This window comes from Lissotriton vulgaris, chromosome 6 (genome assembly GCF_964263255.1).
Source record: "Lissotriton vulgaris chromosome 6, aLisVul1.2, whole genome shotgun sequence".
Lineage (NCBI taxonomy): Eukaryota > Metazoa > Chordata > Amphibia > Caudata > Salamandridae > Lissotriton > Lissotriton vulgaris.
This window is the reverse complement of record NC_141694.1, coordinates 1761660008-1761679698: the sequence shown is the minus strand read 5'-3', so window position 1 is coordinate 1761679698 and position 19691 is coordinate 1761660008. Positions and strand designations below refer to the sequence as shown.

The following is a 19691-nucleotide window of genomic DNA, read 5'->3' as shown; positions in this document are numbered from 1 at the left end:
CACTATAGGGGACACGACGTATCGACTCAGAATGTCGCCAAGCAAAACACAGTGTTACCACATCAACTTATCAACTTATTGAAGAAATGGATCGGGCCGGTCCCAAAAGGAGCCAAACTGTTAGTCCCCACGAAACCCGAGATTCCATCCACTCTGGACAGACTCGTGGTGAATGATGACCTGTCTCAGCAAAAGAAGAATGACTTAAGGAACACCTTGTTGCCCTTCTCCGACATTTTTTCTGACCTACCCAGGAAAACGACTCTAGTAGAACACCACATCGAAACACAACCTGGACAATTGGTGAAGCAACAACCATATCGGATACCAGCAGCATGAAGAGAAGCAGTCAGAAAAGAAATAAAAGACATGCTGGACCTTGGGGTCATCCGTCCTTCTAAAACCAACTGGGCCTCCCCGATCGCCATGGTGCCTTAACCCGACCGTTCAAAAATATTCTGTATGGACTTCAGGGCCCTCAACGCCATTTCCACCTTTGATGCTTACCCCATTCCCCGGGTCGACAAATTAATTGAGAAGCTCGGAGATGCTGTCTACATCACTACCCTGGATCTTACGAAGGGGTATTGGCAGGTGCCATTGCGGGAGGAAAACCGTAAAAAGACTGCTTTTATAACTGATGACGGTCTGTATGAGTTCACAGTCCTCCCGTTCGGATTGCATGGGGCACCGGCAACATTTCAACGCCTAATGAATATGATTCTGCGGCCATACCCCACGTTCAGTTCGGCATACTTGGACGACATAGTTATTTACAGTCACACATGGGAGGAACATTTACAACACTTGGACATCATCTTCTCAGCGCTAAAAAAATCAGGCCTGCATGTTAATGCTAAAAAGTCCAGAGCCGCCTTCCATAGAGTAAAATACTTGGGTTATGTGCTCGGAGACGGAACAATTGCTCCTCAGGCGGAGAAAGTCAAGGCCATCGAGAACACGCCTTTCCCAAACAACAAAAGAGACTTAAGGGCCTTCCTCGGTCTAATCTGGTATTACCGCCGGTTCATTACCCGGTTCGCAGAAGTGGCCACACCCTTAACCAGCCTCTTACAAAAGGAGGTCAGGCCCAAAGACCTGCTGCACCCTGCACAAGAAGCGATAACCGCCTTCGAAACCCTCAAGACGATTCTCACCACACACCCGGTCCTAGTTTCCCCTGATTTCAACAAACCCTTTTTACTGGCAACTGATGCATCAGATGTAGGCATAGGGGCAGTTTTGTCACAGGAGGGTGAAGACGGGCTTGAACATCCAGTGCTCTATACCAGTCGAAAGTTGTTCCCTAGGGAGCGTAAGTACCCCGCAATAGAGCGTGAGTGCCTGGCAATAAAGTGGGCGGTAGAGAAGCTACAGTACTACCTAGAAGGGAAGCCATTCATCCTATATACTGATCATGCTCACTTGAAGTGGATGTATAGAAACCAGAGTCACAACCCGAGAGTTCTCCGCTGGTTCTTGTCTTAGCAACCCTATTCCTTCTCCATTCGGCATAAAAAGGGGTCGGACAATGGGAATGCAGACTACCTGTCTAGGGTCTTCCCTCTCCCCGATCGGGAGTAGCCAGGGGGAGAGGTATGCAACGGGGTGGGCTGGACAGGAGAGTCATCGGAAGGTCTGCAGGACTGGTGGTCTCCCGTCCCCTTCTCACCCACCTCTGTGCCCTCTATACAGCAGCCTCCATCACTCGTGGACGAGTGGAATCAGCAGTTCCCTTGCGGTCACGAAGAAGAAGCGGCGAAACAGTACGGCACCTTTAAACAGGCCCCGCCTCCTCCCTGGGACGTCATCGCGCTGGACTCCTCAAAGGAAGACGGAACCAGGAAGACAGCGGACGGCGTTTCCCTGGAGGCGGAAGGTGAGAGGACGGAGAGAGGAGCGAGACCGGAGGAAGAAGGCGTGTTGGAGATTGAAGCCGGGAACCGCGTCCACGACAAGCCAGGAGGCCAACGTATCCACGAGCCGCCCTGCCACGTTACCACGGGAGGAGCGTGGCTTGAGCAAGTACGGGGGAAAGTAGCAGGCTGGGTGGGGAGAAGGCAACCCCCGTTGTAATTTCCCGCTGCATGTGTCCCGACCGGTCTGATTTGATGTCAAGTACAAGTGTGACTATCGCTGCATGAGCACCAGTCCCCGTTTATCCTCACTAGTATCCCGAAGCACTTAAACACTTGGTTTCCCTCACTCCCGGCCCCTGAGTTGTACATTGGAGGACGTTTGTCCTAATCCTTTGTTTCTTTTCTTTTCTTTGGGGCTTCAAACATCGGAAGTCCTAGGACGCTAACCTCGAGAAGAAGAAAGAGGTCCCAGGAAGTCAAGCCCTTTTGAAGGCCTTTCAGGGCCTGGAGCCCTATCCGCAGCCCCCGATGGGCCCTACAACGTTTGCTCGTGAAAGACTGACCAGCAGGCAGCAAAGACAGAAACGTGTACTCATAAAAATAAAACCTTCTCTTAAGCATCCATCTGTAGCCTCTGCGTCAGTTCCTGTAGCCCAGCCTGCCCAGCAACATATTATTACAGAGGTTTCTGTCAGCACTATGTGTCGGAGCAGCCAACACATCCGGCCTGCTCTGCACCTGTATCAAAACATAAACAAACATTCCTCCCCCCACCCACTTCAGCACACTCAACGCGCCAAAGCCATCCCAAAAGCAAATGAACATAATCCAATTACAGAACATAGTCCACAAATAGATGTGGGGTAAACCCATGAGGGAACACCAGAGTGCAATTAACCTCCCAGATAAAAGGGAGGTGGCCGAACACACACACACACAGATATCGCTCATCAGTCATGCATCCATACACAGCCGAGCCGTGTGTTTGTGGTCAGTGGCAACAATGTTATTACACTACTTCCGCACCAAATGGGCAGATTTACGATCAGTAATCATGCTGAATAGACATTATTCCATCACCCTCGGCAAACACAGATTCCATCAGGCTCGATCCCCGGCAACAGTTTCCACTTCCACCCCAATATAGCAGTTCTAGGACCTAAATAGCCACAATAGTTCATGCGGAACAGTGGTCCTCAGTTGTCCTCCTCTTCCGGATGTTCCAGAAGTGTTGAGTCGGCTCTGCTTGAGTGATTTTGCGTAGTCCATAGCAGATATGGGGCTAGTATAGATTCTGGCTTTGGTTTCTGTACCAATTCGCAATCGAGTTGTGTAAAACATGGGGTACGGGATGGTCTCTGCCATTAGCAGTTTCTTAACAGGTTGGAATTCCTGTTTCGCCGCCTGGACCATAGCAGAAAAATCTGTGTAAAAGACCGGACATTTCCCCGGAACTTTATGGTGCCTTTCTCACGGGACATGTGCAGAATGGAGTCTCGGTCCCTATAATTTAGCAGGCGGAGGCGGGCGGACTGCCAGCGAGCGGTGGGCTCTCTCGACAACCAGTATCATTAACAGATTCTCTGTTCCAAATATGTCACAGAGCATTTCCTCGATATAGGGTTCCAGTCTCCCCGTGCTGGTCGATTCCGGCAGACCCGTGATCTGTAGGTTATTGCGTCTTGACCTAGCCTCAAAGTCGTTGTTTTTCACCTGGATAACCACGAGCACCATATCCATATTGAAGGTTTTGGATGTAACATTTTATAGACTTACCTCTGCATCTGAGATGCGCTTTTCAGCCTCTCCCACTCTGGCGCTATGCTTATCAAGCTTCACTCACAAATGATCCATTCTGAGTTTGAGGGCATCAATTTTGCTGTCTATGGATTGCATGGTGCTTTGCATAGCGAGGAGAATTGCTTTGAGTGATGGTGTGCCCTCGGAAAGGGCATCAAGCTACGAGTCCGATATTGCCCTCTGCTGCGATTTGCCAGGTTTCCGCAGCTCGAAGGTGAGGCGAGATTGATTCTGGTCTGTTTTATCCTATATGGGGCCTAGCCTCCCGGAAGGGAAGGCCTCCCAGTTGAAATGGCCCCACCACTATTTCGGGCTGAAATGCATTGTCCACACATCCGCAATGCGCCGGGGTCCCTCCAGGGCGCAACTCCCAAATACAGGTATAATGTGGCGCAGGGATCAAGCCGAGTTAAAATATCTTGTCCGCTAGGTGACGCAGCTTCACGCTCCCGGGTGCCTACTCTGATCAAGGCAGCTCGTTCTCGACAGGCCGCACCAGCTCAACTGGTACCCTGCAGGTGCGGTCTCTCACAGGGGTACACATGGGCCTGCTCGGCACCTCTGCGGATGCCCCGCTTACCAGCTCCCAGCAAGGGACTTCACCAGATCTTGCGGCTGCTGTGGAACATGCGGGCTTGTGGTGAAGGGGATCTGTGAAGGCAGGATTAGGGGACTTCTGTTGCATCGCAGCAGCTCCAGATCTTGTCGCCGGCGAATAGCCACAATGTCCGCGGAGACTTAAGCTTCCCACAAGTGCCCATGACCCAAGCAATCCAGCACAGCACCTCCTTAACAGCCTCTCTCACCAGCTCCCAGCAGGGCCTCCTCCGGCTCACACAACCTCCATATTACAATCAAGGCCGTGGCAGCGGCGATCTGCAACTGCAGGATTTTGGGCGGTCAGACGGTCTACTGCCGTCTCCAATCTCAGCCACAGCGATTCGGCCACAATGCTCTACAGGTTTTAGTGCAGGATGCCTGATTTAGAGCAGGAAAATGAACGGACTGAGTGTTCGGCAGGCAGAGCTGCACTAAAGTGCCTGCAGATGCCTGGAAAAGAACTGGAGAAACGGCAAAACAACTGAGGACTACACCACCTACAAGGACGCCATGACAAACTACCACAAAGAAGTCAGAACCACCAAGAGGAACTTCATCCACAACAAAATCCTCTCCAACTCAAAGGAACTCTTCTGTGTTATCCAAGAATTCACCAACCCACGAAGCGAAGCCACAGACATCATCCCATCCCAAGACCTCTGCAACAAGCTTGATATCTACTTCCACCTTAAGATCAAAAACTTCTACGACAACTTTGTCAACCACCCACCAGACGCCACAGCCGGAGTCCCATCTCCCAGATACCCCAGCCATCCCACCATCATCAACTGGACACCGATCACGGCCGAAGACACCGCCCAGACCATGAAAGGCATTCATTCATGGATTGATTGATTGATTGATTGAGGGGCCCCCAACGACCACTGCCCTCCTCACATCTACCACAGAGCCGCTGCCGCCATCGCACCTGAAATATAACGTACCATCAACGCCACCTTCAAAATAGGCACCTTCCCAGAAGACTGGGAGCACGAGGAAGTCAGACCACTACTAAAGAAACCCTCAGATGATCCCATCGACCTCAAGAACTACCGGCCCATCTTGCTCCTACCCTTCGCGGCCAAAGTCACGAAGAAAACGGTCAACAAGGAACTCACTCAGTTCATCGAAGAGACCGCCATCCTCGACCCGTCCCAGTCCAGATTTTGAAGCAACCACAGCACGTGTCCGCCCTACTCGCCGCCACAGTCCTTCTGGACTAAGGCCACTCCGCAGCCCTCATCCTACTCGACCTATCACCAGCCTTTAACACCGTCTCCCACTGCACACTAGTCGTCAGACTACACGACAACAGCTTACAAGGAACAGCGCTGGACTGGATCAGATTATTCCTCACCGGAAGAAGCCAAAGGATCAGAATGCCACACTGCTCCGATCCCACGGAAATCACCTGCAGGGCCCCACAGGGGTCATCACTGTGCTCGACCCTCTTCAACATCTACATGGCCCCCCTCGCATCCACCGTCAGACGGCACGGCCTCAACATCTTATCCTTCACCTATGACACCCAGCTCATTCTCTCCCTCACCAAAGATCCCATCACCGCCAAACTCCACTTCCAGAAAGGAATGCAAGACGTCGCAATCTGGATGTCCAACAGCTGCCTGAAACTCAACGCCAGGAAGATAAAAGTCCTCATCCTCGGAACCACCCCCTCAGCATGGGACAACACCTGGTGGCTGCCTGCCCTCGGAAGCCCACCCACCCACTCAGACCACGCAAAAAATCTCATCATCGTGCTCGACTCATTACTCAACATGAACCGACAGGTCAACGCCGTCAACTCCAGCTGCTTCAATACCCTTTACAAGACCTTCCAATGGATCCCTCACCCCGAATCAAGGAAGACAGTCACCCACGCACTGGTCACAAGCAGACTTGACAACGGAAACACACTATTTGCCGGCATCAACAAGTCACAAATCCAGAAAATATAGAACACCGCCTCTAGACTTGTCCTCTGCATCCCTCGGCACGGGCACATCAGCCAACACCTACGGAAACTCCACTGGCCTGCATTTGGGGGAGATGGAACACATACGGCTGCAATATATGCGAGCTCCCGCAAGAAGACATAATCTCTGATGTTAGTGAATAAGCTAATGAGCCAGAGAGGGGACTATGTACTTAACATATAGTCCATTTAATAGATATGCCTTGTTTTTCTGTTGCACTGCAAACAACACAGAATAGCTCAAGAAATGCTATACCTGAACACATGAATGTAACAAAATGCTGCTAAAATGTGCTTCTATGACCAGCACCGATTGTTATTTGTGACAAAATAAAATCAATTTATAAAAAACAAAACAAAAACCTAGCTCTTGGCTAAACAACAGATCTGCGGACCCCAGCACTTGAGACCCTCGCGGGTGAGTAGCGAGCCTACAATTAGCTTGACTGATTGAAAGCGCAGTCATCTTGCCGTTCGCCCTCTAGTGCCCCAAAAATCTTAACTTCTAAGCACTCGGTAGCGGTGAAGAGAAATAAATGTAATGAGTACAGCTTGGTTTTTTTCTTTTCACTATTAGTGTTAAAGTGAAGTTGTATCTAAGAACATTTTCAATGACATTTGCACAGATCTCTCTCTTAGGGAACAGTCACAATGCATGCTTGTGAGAATGGTCCCTCACAGCTGTAAGCTAAAAGCAGGGCTCATTATTTGTGGATTCAGATCCAGCAGGAAGAGAAGGTGGCACATGGAGTGGCCTGACAGGGTTACAGTGACAACTTGAAAGGGAAGACTAGCAGAACCTTTCTAAAATAAGGTGTGTAAAATCTTTGCTGGGATGACATTTTTAAGCCTTGCCTAACAGACAGCCCAAGCTGTCTGATTATCAAAAAGCTGTAGAAGGCTTGGGCCTATAGACTGCCCATTGTTTACCACTTGTTGGCTTTATAGTCACTCTCATTGGCTTTCTTATTCAATGTCTTGCCTTCCTTTTCTTGTGTTTGTCCCTGACCTGGAATGCAGCCTCTTTACCATCCTTTTGATTGGTTGACTTTTATCCTTCCACTTATTACTTTTAGGGAACTACTGTAGTGTAGTTCCTATATCCCTAATAGGCTCTGCGCATTGGAATAATATACACTATAGTTTTGACATAGGACTGAGGTCAGTATGTCTCTATCGAGTACATTAAGCGTAATTACTTGTGTGTGTCAGCTAACTCAGAGGACACTAGAAACGTTCTTGAATGAACAAGAAGGGATTAGTCTCTGACAACCTCATAAACAGGACACCTTTGTTTCCCTTAGAGTCGGAACAATATCTTCAGAGTTAAAAATACATACATAAATAACACAGGCTAAAATACTCATCTGGTGCTTCTAAATAATCCTACCCCAGTGTACCTAACCTAAGTCTAGCACGAGGGAAAAAGTAGGTGCTGTCTTAGTCTGGTTTAGTTCTGCCAAGAGTTGCCAAAAGTTTCTCTAGGTTCTAATCCGGTCCATACCTTAGAATGAGAGAGGTTGGTATCTCTTTCCCGGGACTCGATCTCTAACACCCCGCAAGGGGAGTCAGAAACACTGGAGCTGGATTTTCGGCGAGGAGGATGACAGCATCTGTTCAGTTCGTCAGTTGGGGAGATGACTTACTTCGTGACTTGCTGTGGCTGTAAGTAGCCATGCCTGTATAATGATACTCTGGCGGAAACACCTGCATGAGCAGAGGCGAGCCCTTCATGTGCTGCTAGGATAAGTCATAATCTATGCTGCATGTTTGGAATTACTCTATCCCCACTCCAGGGATTTGAGCAAACGGAACATTGTTCGCATCAGTAATATACGAGTATTTGAGTGGAAACCCTTTAGGTAACGCTGCACCGCTGCCTTTGCTTGTCGCATTGACAGCCAGCATCATTTCACTATCTATTTTTGTTTTTGAACGAGTGATTGCAGCTACGGAAGCCATTTGCACAGCCCCCTTCACAGATCCATCAGCCAATGAATTCCCTTCAACATGAATGCCATCACGTTGATAACTCAGCGTGTGTATCACGTGAGTGTTTTGTAGTTCGTTTTGCAACTGAACTACTTAATCCCAAAGCGCTTTATGCCTGATTGTGCCACCTTTTGCATCTTTGAAACCATGTTGAAGCCAATTCTGTAAATATTCATGGTATGATTGAACACAATAAAAGGAATCGCACACAATGAGTGTGGGGAATTCGCGATCCGTATTTTCAAGTGTCATTATGAATGCTTGTACTTCAGTTTGCTAAGCTGAACAATCTCCAAGAGATTGCGTTTTGGTGACCATAGGTCTGAATTTGCCAACGCGCATACGACCTTTAACGATCGCGCATGCTGCACTATAAGCTTGTTTACCCCCCCGTAGCGAGTTGTGCAGATCAGTCAGTATAAATTATAAATTCATACTCTTCTAGAGGTAGAATTTCATTAGGCAGAGGACATTCTTGTTAATATTGCAGGAATGCTTGTGTTTTCAAATAAGGATCAAAATGTGTTCAACATCAGTTGCAGCAAGAGAATCAACCCATTGTATCCATCTCGGATGTAAAGCTTTAGCATTTGGAATGCTCGCTTTTGTCACTGCCACTAAGGCTGGTACAGGTGTTACAACCATGATGCGTTTTCCCTGTGCTAGGGCTCTTTTCTATTGCTCCAGCGGTTTGAACTGCTGTCAGAATTTTTTTCTGCTGATGTAAATTTCATTTTTGCTTGTGTATACAAATGTGATTTGTATGTGATTGGTATTTTTTCACCCTCATTAAAGATTAAGTAGGTGAATCCGCATTGACCCGGAATGATTCGGATCACTAAGTTGCGTACGTTTACGCATGTTTGTAAATGTTTTGTTGCTAACATGTCTGTTTATAGCGAATGCAAATTTTTGGGGTGTTTTTTGTGTCCAATGTACAGTTTTAAAATCAGGTTTGATTATTTTGTAGAGAGGTTTAACCCTTTGTGCGTAGTTAAGAATGTAAGTTCTTCCAAAATTCAGGAAACCTAGAATCGACTAAAGTTTTTCAGTGTTTTTGAAAGTTGGCGCAGCGCACACTTTTCTAAAAAGTTGGCTGCCAGACTTTTGCCTTCACTTGATACTTCATAATCTAGAAAAAGAACGTTGAGATGGGCAATTCTTGATTTTTTAAAAATTTTATTTATACTCTTCAGAGGCGAAGCCCAGTATAATGGTGTTCACCATGTCCAAGTGCCTGTTCAGGTCATCGTCTGTCAGATAGATATCATCGACATATGACAATGCCTCGTCATCATAAGTTTGTAGCAACTCTGTTACCCTTGCTGAGAATAAACCCGGACTATTCTTGAATCCTTGAGGGAGACAACAGAATTGATGCTGTGACCCCATTATTGAGAAAGCGGTCAAATACCTGCTTTCAGGTGCAATGTTTTGACAAAAGAAACCATTAAAAATATCTAATGTGGTTTTATATTTTATACGCACAATGTTATTCATTAATGCTGTACTCCATCCGTAGTGTTATTTCCTATAACCTATGTGGAGAGCTAACCCTGGTGTCTGCAGTTTCACCTTGAATGTCTTCATTCAAGTCCACTGTCTCCAGAAGTCCCTTCAGGTTCTGGAGAGCAATTGTTACTTCTGCTGCGCTGTTCAACATTGTCTGAGCCAATTCTCCGTTCTTGAGTTATGTCCTCAAGATCCTCGGCATGTCTGATTTTTAGACGTGCTACCTTCTTTTTGGTAAACTGAGGTTTTTGTTTGCTTTTCTGAATGTGTTGATCGCCTTTGGACTTCACGCGTTCTTCTTTTTGTTCTGACCGTCCTCTTCTTTCGGATGTCTGTGACGATATCTGAAAGGTACGAGAGGAACATGTATCAGTATCTTGATACCTGTCAGGTTTTCTCAAATTATCCCTATTCCTGAGGTTATACCTCCTTTTAGAGGGCTCCTTTTGAGGAGACCTACCTTGGGAATGAGAACGCTTCTCTTTAGAAGTTTGTTTGCTATTCTCCCATTTCTTTTAGGAGATGTAGGAGTGTTTTTAGTGGATACCTTTACAGGAGTTTCAGACAGTTGTGGTTTAACTGTATAATTCTACTAATCTTTGTATATTACTAAGTAATTCATCATCCAACATTGCTTCAATGTCAGGGTATGGTGTATAGCCGGCTAAAATCAGCCATGTTGCTCCTGGTCTACCTAGTGGACCGAGCCTGTTAATATGATTTAAATGTTTTAGGGCGCCTTTAAACCAGAGCTCATGCTCCTGGTATGTGAGTAGAATTTCAATATCCTCAAAAGGAATATATTCCTCTGGGGGATCATTTTCTTTGTAGAAGTGAAACATTTTAGTTACTGGATTTGCTTCTCGGAATACTATTCATGAATAGAATACCTCGGTCTGGTAATATTCATGTGCCTTTATCACAAAAACTTCTCTACCAACTCTTGGTGTTAGGCCATGTGTTATAAGTTTTAAAGTGATGGCTCTACTTAAATTTGGAGGAATGATTATAGCATTCTCATTGGTTTCATTAAAACATGTTTGATTAAAAACCAGTATGGTGTTGTCGCCTGTAGCTCCACCGGTTTCGGGGTTATTTTCCTCAGACATTGTTTAATGAGAATTTGCAGAGCAAGATTCAAGGGAACAAAGATAGGGTGCACAATATTTTGGAAAACTGTATGCTCCAACGTTGAACAAACCAAAAAGCTAATACATAGGATTTTTGTCCTACTCAGCTATGGTGGATATTATCCCTACCCACTCCAGACATCTAAAGGAGTTTTATGAGTAGGGGGTCTCTGAGAAAAGCACAAATGAGTTACTTCAGTATCTAGCGTTAAATGAGTGCCTTACCAAACCGTTGGGCTCCATGTAGTGTAGTTCCTATATACCTAATAGGCTCTGCGCATTGGAATAATGTACACTATAGTTTTGACATAGGACTGAGGTCAGTATGTCTCCATCAAGTACATTAAACTTAATCACTTGTGTATGCCAGCTAACACAGAGGTCACTAGAAACTTTCTCGAATGAACAAGAAGGGATTAGTCTCTGACAACCGCATAAACATGACAACTTTGTTTCCATTAGAGTCGGAACAATATCTTCAGAGTCATGGAACAATAGATAACTGTTTCACTCAGTCAATCGTGCATGCTTCGTTTCTACAGAGTTGCATAGAAATAGAGAGACTGGTGTTTCAATTAAAAGGGTTTATTGAACAGTCTTCTTTCTCATGCAAGAGATATGAACTGCTACAATCGTAAGACAGAATGCGAAGTATAATACGTACAGCGTACGTACAGGCTAAAATACTCATCTGGTGCTTCTAAATAATCCTACCCAGTGTACCCAACTTAGTCTAGTACGAGGAAAGAAGTAGGTGCTGTCTTAGTCTGGTTTAGTTGTGCCAAGAGTTGCCAAAAGTTTCTCTAGGTTCTAATCAGCTCCATACCTTAGAATGAGAGAGGTTGGTATCTCTTTCCCAGGACTCGATTAACACCTGCAAGGGGAGTCAAAAACACTGGAGTTGGATTCTCGGCGAGGAGGATGACAGTGTCTGTTCAGTGCGACAGTTGGGGAGATGACTTCCTTCGGGACTTGCTGTGGCGAGCCACGTGCCTTGCCATAGCAAGTAAAGGCATTTTTATACCTTGGGGGTGTTTGGGAATGCCAATATTGACGTAAAAGTCGGGCATATGACATCATGAATGAACCCCTAAGGAATAGATGTTCATGCATAATAAATGAGTTCTTGGAGAAATCCATATCCGGGCAAGGAGAAGCCCCTAATCTTAAGAGTCTGGTTTTCCAAGAATTAGTTGTGACGTAGATGAACGGATGTAAGTAGCAATGCCTGTATTTGGTTAGCATAGACTATGCCTAAATAAGGACTGGATTTATATACCTATATAAGGGCAATGTGAATTGTACCTATATAAGGGCATGAATCGGGAAATACATACGGAATCTAAATTGAAACACAACACTTTCGTTTTTGTTAAGCACTCCATGAGTGTGATTTCCAACTCTCTCCCTCATGTGCTCCCCCTGCAAAATACCCACCACCCACGCTCCATGTTGCTCTCTCCCTTGTGGGCTGCTTGCACTCTTTCTTGTGTGTTTCTCTCCCTGATTACGTTCTACAGCCCCTGCACTATGTCCTGCTCTCTCCCACATGTGTTTCTACCATACAGGTTGCTTTCTCCCTGGTGTGCTACTTACAGTCTTCCCCCCCAATGACTTTGGTTTTATTTCACCCCCCCCCCGACTCCCTGTTGCTTCCTTCCAATCCACTCCTCTATGGTCCTTTTTTAAAATATATTTAAAATATATATATATTTAATACTTTTGAAGGAATAGTCAGCATACTGCTATCAGCATGTATTCCTTACAAAAACTCCTTTCATGCTAGTGGAATTAAAATTTTCTTTAGTTCCCAATCCATTTCGGACAGGTAAATAAAAAAAATTGGTGCAAGCATAATGTCAAGGGTGTGCGTATGCGTGGTTATGCAGGCACGCATTTTCATCACATGTGTAAGCAAATGCGGCAGCCATGTTTAAAGAGTGTTTTTGCCCAATGCTGTATACATCACCTGCAAAAAAATGAATTTTGCCAGTGCTGAACAGCATCGAAAAATAGCACTGGCAGAATGTAGGTCCAAAAGCGAGAAACAGGGTCTTTTTTCCAAAACGTGTTCTTTTCGTCCGTTTGGTTGCTCTTCAGATGCTTAAACTACTGAAATGCAGAGGCATCCTGCAGTACTGCTTCTAGCAGTACTGCAGACCTTGCCAAACTGCCCAAACTCCTCCGCTAATGTACTTTCATTAACTTACAGCTAACATTGTTGGTTTTCCATTACGCTGATCAGAGTGGACACAAGATGTTTTTTGTGAGCGCTGTAAAGCAATTAGACTCAAGTGCTCGAACTTTGACAAAAATGAGTACCAGAGCTCACGGTCTTGAAAGATAATTTCAGTTTTTAGGTGTAATCTAAGCCCGAGGTGGGACACCGCCTGATGCAAACACAAGCAGTGGGGCAGGACTGCTGAAAGTGCATGTGACATAGCTTTTATAATGTAAACCGCAGAAGGTCTATGCAGGCTTCTCTTTCGGGATAACGTGTTGCCTATATATTTTATAAAGGTATAGAATAACACACCTTTTTGCAGTTGTTTACATATTTGTAAAGTGTATCCAGTAGAATAGAGTTGCAGTAACCGCATCCTGGATTGGATCTGCATTCCAGTGTTTTGCAATGTATTAAAATACAGTAGACTGCGTTGAGTACAATAGAGACCCTTTGCTTTGCACTTCTAACAGCCCTTCAAGGGAAGACTTACATTCATGGATTTAGTCGATCTGTTGAAGAGGACATTACAATAGTAGGCTCCAGCGTGCTGATCTCAGTTATGTCCTTGTTCCCAAATCTGGCTAGGGAAGAGGGAGTTGTAGATTCAGTACTCAAGTTTTTCATAGGAAGTTACTTTAAAGAATCCATCACAGTAAGTGAAAGCACAGACGTGCTCTGCACATCAGATATTTGGCATCTACAGTGACTGCAGTTTGCTGTTCCAGCCCAGCTACATGCGCTTTGTATAAAGGATGGGCAGAGCTGCTTCTCAATTAACTCAGGTATATAAAGAAGCGTTCTGTGTGTTGGTTGCCCGCACAACTGTAGAGAATACAGATGTGGAGAACAAAAGTCAAGGACAGATTTGTTTCATCTTTTCAAACACCACATGTGGTTTAATATTGCATTCCTTCCTAGGAATGTTGTCTTTAGACTGTTGGCCGCACTTCCTTGAGGGGCTCCGAGGCACCTTAGGGGAGGGGGTAGGATCTCCAGTATTAACCCACACTGTGCAGCATACCTCAATCTGCAGCATTACAGGTCCTCAGGTGATTAGTGGGTAAAAAAGAAACTGCTCTCAGTGACTGTCTGTCACAGTTGAGACCCAGAAGGTGTAAAAGAGAACCCAGCTGTGACACTCACTCCTGGCCACATACAAATTTAGCTGCTCACTGAATATACGCATTGGCAAAGCCAATAGGTCTCGGCAATGCCTGAGCCATTGGCCTAGTCATTGTGAATGTCTTTGCCATGTTGTCTAGTGTTAGAACTGGCTATTTCTGACGCCAAAGCCAGGCAGAAACCACCATTCTAGTCAGGGCAAGGAAGTCACACGCCAAGATAACCCCTGCTCACCCCCTTGGTAGCTTGGCACGAGCAGTAAGGCTAAACTCGGAGGCAATGTGTAAAGCATTTGCGCCAGCGCACAACAGCAACAACATACTAGGCACACCACAAAAGGAACTCCACACAAGGTTATTTATAAAATAACTTTTGTATTGTCAAAACATTTCAGATAGAATCACACATGTACATTGTGCCAACTGGCAGGGGCAATATTTACAAGGGATTATTCACAAGACAGGGCCACATGGGCCACTGTCAGAATCAGCACTTATTAGAAATGAAATACTGCCAGAAATTAGAATAAAAGAATATAAAATCACTGTAGCAGTTAGAAATCACAACCAGTATCTACTGGTAACAGGTAAGTACCACCTACGCAACCCTAAACACCTTAGGAGCATGTCACGCAGGGGACCAGGACCTCACTAGGACCACCTGTACTAAAAAGAACAACCACCTAAGTATCACACAGCATTTAGGGGTCTAGGAAAGAACACATTACCCATGATGCATAAATATACATTCAGAGGAGTAGTAAAGGGAAACACATGATGCATAAACCTACACATTCAGCGGTGTTAAGAATAAGGCACATGATGCATCACAAACACATTCAGAGGTGCAGCGCAAGAAGACACATGATGCCTAAAACATTCAGAGGTGCAGCGCAAGAAGACACATGATGCCTAAAACATTCAGAGGTGCAGCGCAGGGAAAAGGAAGACACATGATGCCTAAAAACATTCAGAGGTGCCAGAATAATACAATAGTGCAAAAACACACAGTAGGCAATTACTGTTAAAAACATAGGAATCACGGAGGGGCGTGGCTTGGGCGGCAGTGGGAATGGCCGCCTAACCGGGAGCTCCGCACTTCAGGAGAGCGACACCAATCCCTTTCGCGGCGATACCGCAACACACTGCAGCGGTTAATCACGGGCATTACGGCTAAAACCATGGGGCACCTTCCGGTGTCTTGATCGGGAAGTACCGACCCTTATTTGTGACGGAAAGCTGGTTTTTTCACCCCGCCACGCGCCAACAGCAATGTGGACTAAAATGGCGCCTTGATGTCCGGACGGCGTCGCCTGACGGAAGGTAGTGTCCTCGCGCCCTACTATCGCAGACCAGGACCGAAGCACCTGAGGGGACATGAGCCGTTCCAATGACACACAGATCTCCTTTGCTAAGGTGAGGATTGCCACCTAACCGCCCGCATCACCTATTTGATCAGCGCGCCTTGCCTGACCCTAAAATGGCGGCTCTTCAGTAACGCGAGCGCCTTAAACGAGTGATTAAGAGGCAAACACCCGCATGACAATGTATGGTGTGAGCTCACCAGCGCTACCAACCACGCTTCTGCACAGCTAATTACAGGGAAGAGAGAACCTCACTGGCCCTGATGCCCCTTACAAGTCAGTAACGTCGTCCAACATAGCCTCCAGACCAACAAAGTACTTTCATCAAGGCGACATGAGGAATGACCGATGAGGAGTGGCTATTAATACCACGTGGAGGCGGATTGCTGGGGAATGTGCGCTGGAGTGTCGCTATTGTTATTGCTTCCACACGGAGGTGATCCTCTATAAGTGAGTCCCATTAGCTCTTTCTTATTTGATACCGCCCTTGGAGCCGTGTGGCTTTAGGCTCCTGCCTACCATCTCTTGCCCACACATTGGACACTGCCCACAAGACCAGCGAGGTTTAATAGTGCCAACCGTCTGAACTTCTGCCGAAAAATTGGCGAATCTCAGCCAGACGTGGCGTCTCACCGCCACTGTCGTAGCCATCGCTCTGCCCAGCGAGTCAGTAGTATCCAGCCCACACCTGATGGAATACTTGGCTGCGTCCCGGTCCTCCACAAGGGCTTGGCCGAGTTTGGCCCGTACCTCCAACGGACACTCTGGCAGCACTTCCGCCACCGTCTCCCACAGAGAGTGGGTGTAGCGGCCCAAGAGGCATGCGGTGTTGGAAGACCGCAGTCCCAAACTAAGGGATGAGAATATCTTCTTCCCATAATTCTCGTACCTCTTGGATTCCCTGTCCGGCGGGGCCGTCGGGAATGCGGTCTGGGAGTTAGAGGCCTGGATGACCAGACTCTCGGGGGTGGGGTGGGAGGACAGGAAACCTGGGTCGCCCGGAGCCGGGCTGTGGCGTCTGGCCACGTTCCCATCTACGGGCGAATCCGTAGCGGGCCTGGACCAAGTGCCCAAAAGAACGTCGGTCAAGGCCTCATTAAACGGCAGCAGAGGCTCCATGGAGCATGACTGCGGCTTAAGGACCTCTGTGAGGAGGTTAGTCCTCACGGCCGCGACGGGGAGCTCAAGGTTTAAGGCCTTGGCAGCCCTCGTCAACACCACACCATAGGTAGCTCCCTCCTCTGAAGCCACGGTAGGAGGAGAGACAAATCCAGTGTCTGGAGAGGTGTCCAGGCCACTGGCCTCCCCAAGGTCTCCTGCGCAGTCCATATTAGACGGACACTCCTTGGTCAGAGGGTCTTCAGACCCCTCCCAATCCTCCTCATCACCCATCTCCTGAGATTCAGGGTCGTAATTGTATGAGGTCGGTTCATAGAAGTAAAAATCTCCAAACGGCGTCGGGTGCGGCGCCGATAGGCGTCGTCCCGAGGTCGGAACCGAAGTGAGGGAGGTATCGGGGACGGCGCCGCCCAAGGACGGCGCCGGAGGGGACACCACACGGACCGACGCCGGGGGGGTCGTAAGGTCCACCGGTGACGGTCCAGAGTCCGAGGAAGGCCCAGCGGCGCCCTGCGGCGCTGGGCCCGAAGGCGCCGGCGGCGCGGGTGCCGCTGTTCCCTGCGGCGCCGGGCCCGAGGGCACCGGCGGTGTCGGGATCGTGGGGCCCTGCGGCGCCGGGCCCGAAGGCGTCGGCGTGGTCGGGGTCGAAGCCCCCGACCCACTAGAGCCCCCAGACGGGTCCGCTGGGCCCGGAGGCGCCGCGGAGCCCGTCGGAGAAGAAAGGGACCTCATGGCCATGAGGAAACGCTCAATCTTCTCCGGCGCCGCGTTCAGCCCAGGGACCGGAGGGTATGGGGCCGGACACGGCGCCCGCGACTCCCAAGGAGCCGCGTGGGCGGTGTCACCCGAACTCCCGGCCACATCGCGCGAGCGTCGGGGGGAGTCAGAAGAGCGATGATGCCTCTTCGACTTCTTGTGTTTCTTACCTGACGACTTGGACCCGGAGGAGTGGTGCCGACTCCCGGAGCTGTGACGGCACCATCCCCGCGACCTGTCCCTCGACCTCCCGTGGGACCGGGACCTCACGCGGCGCGGGGCCGACCGCCGGAGTTCGAGGCGCCTGCGGGACCGCTCCCGCCTGGCTTTCCTCGAAAGGGCCCGACAGTCGGGGCAGGCCTCGTCGTCATGGTCGACGCCCAAACAAGTTAGGTACAGGTGGTGAGGGTCCGTGACCGACATGGTGCGGTCGCACTCGTCGCAATGCTTGAAGCCGGGCATCCCTACGGCACCTTCGGAGTCGTACACGACTTCGAAATGGGTCAAAAAGATCACCAAAAACTGTCAAAAATTGACTAGGGAACTGCTCTCTTCAGATCTGCGCTGGCTGGCGCGGAAAAAAGAAGAACTGACGTCAGCACGCGGAGGCGGCGTCTAAGTACTCCAACGACGTCATCACGGCGCCCACGATGCAGACGACGGACGCGGAGCCGCAGACGACGCCTACCGACGCGCAAGGGTACTGCTACGCAAAAGTTTCCGGATCCAGTCTGACACCTGGGGATATTCTAAGGTAAGGAACCTATCACTAACGTGTCTCTTTCAGATGTATAGTTAGATATTGTCCCGACCGGCAGAGCAGCCTCAAGGAGCAGCCGTCATGCAGTGCCCCATCTAGTGCCTCCTGGGGTCCTTGTTAATAACAAAATATTATTGCTGTTTCCGTTAACCATACACGAAAGATAAAGAAACAGAGGACAGCCCAAGACCAATCAAATCATGTTATGAGACAAGTAGTGTTATCTCTGTGAAGCACCCCCTTTGAATTATATTGGTAACTAAGGCACCCAAAGAAGAAAGCATACTAATATGGTTAATTCTACCTACCCTTACATCCTCTGCGACCACTCCTAATTGATGTTGGTGTTAGCACCCACCATGATTAATACCAATAACGACTATGAATATATTAACATAACTATTGTTGTGCACCACACAATGGCCAATGTAAGTGGGTTCCAACGGTCCAAGTTACACTTAAGCACATCCAGATACAAATACAGATCTATATTTCCACTCCAAATGCAGGATCAATCAGAAAGCTGTCAGAGAAGATACCATTCACTCACACTTTGATTAGAGACAGAGTATAGATTAGATGAACGTAGCAAAGAAAATGCGCCCCAATCCAGCCATAAAGGAAAATAGTCCCATTCGACTAAATGAAAACCTTTCAAAATCAACACGAAGGAGAGACAGCCTCAAGACTGTGGAGCAAGGGCCAGGGCATTAGGGAGGCATCTAATGCTATGGCACATGGATGGCACAGACAAAGGCATTTTTTGGCCTGTAAATGAATGACATTTCCCCAGTTGCTCTCAAGGGCCTTCGTCAATACTTTCATCTCAGTATTAAGGAGTGAGATGGGGCTGTAGGATGCAAGCTGGTCTGCAGGATTGAGGGACTTCGGAATAACTGTAATGGTGGCCTTGCACAGATCTACAGGGAAAATGTTATCTTCCAAGAACCAAGAGAACATGCTGCGCAGGTGCAGAGCCAACTGAGAAGCATATCTTGCTAGGAAGTCATGGGCCAAAGTGAATGATCCATTTGGAGATGGACCAAGACCTCACCCAGTCCCTCCACGGATATCTTGCCAACTCTGCCAGACTCTGCAGCAGGAGAGCATTAATGAAGGCCCTCAGTGCCCAAGCTGTGTGGGTGGGGGGAGGGGCAAAGGGGTGAGGGTTGTTCGGGGTAAGGGTACTTACAGCAAGGGGTACAGAAAGAGAAAGCAAAAACTACAGCTACTGTATGTCGCTCTCTTACCAATCAACTGTGGTTGTCATAACCCTCCCTACCACCACAATATATATTTCCTGGTGCTCCAGGAATCCCAACCAGTGAAGCAACTTGCCTGAGTAATCTTCACACTTGTATAGCCAGGTCTGTTTTCTACATTTGTCAGTAAATAAATGTTTAGGTAGTAACTGAGGGTGCTCTATGGTTGCCAGCTCCCCAGAAGCATGGAACTAAGTGTAAAGATCTGCCATGC

The 19691-nt window shown here is 47.9% G+C and overlaps 1 protein-coding gene across 2 annotated transcripts in view; it reads right to left on the bottom strand.

Moving 5' to 3' along the window:
* INTS9 (integrator complex subunit 9) overlaps positions 1 to 19691 on the bottom strand; it is a 508494-nt gene that overhangs the window by 468023 nt on the left and 20780 nt on the right. Inside the window, exon 1 of one of the 2 annotated variants that reach the window (XM_086928014.1) lies at positions 13586 to 13606. The exons of the other annotated variant lie outside the window; for it this stretch is intronic. Within the exon in view, the coding sequence (XP_086784140.1) occupies positions 13586 to 13591 (6 nt within the window). The 5' untranslated portion in view covers positions 13592 to 13606. Of the gene's footprint in view, positions 1 to 13585; positions 13607 to 19691 lie in introns of those variants that run through there. 2 annotated transcript variants of the gene reach the window in all.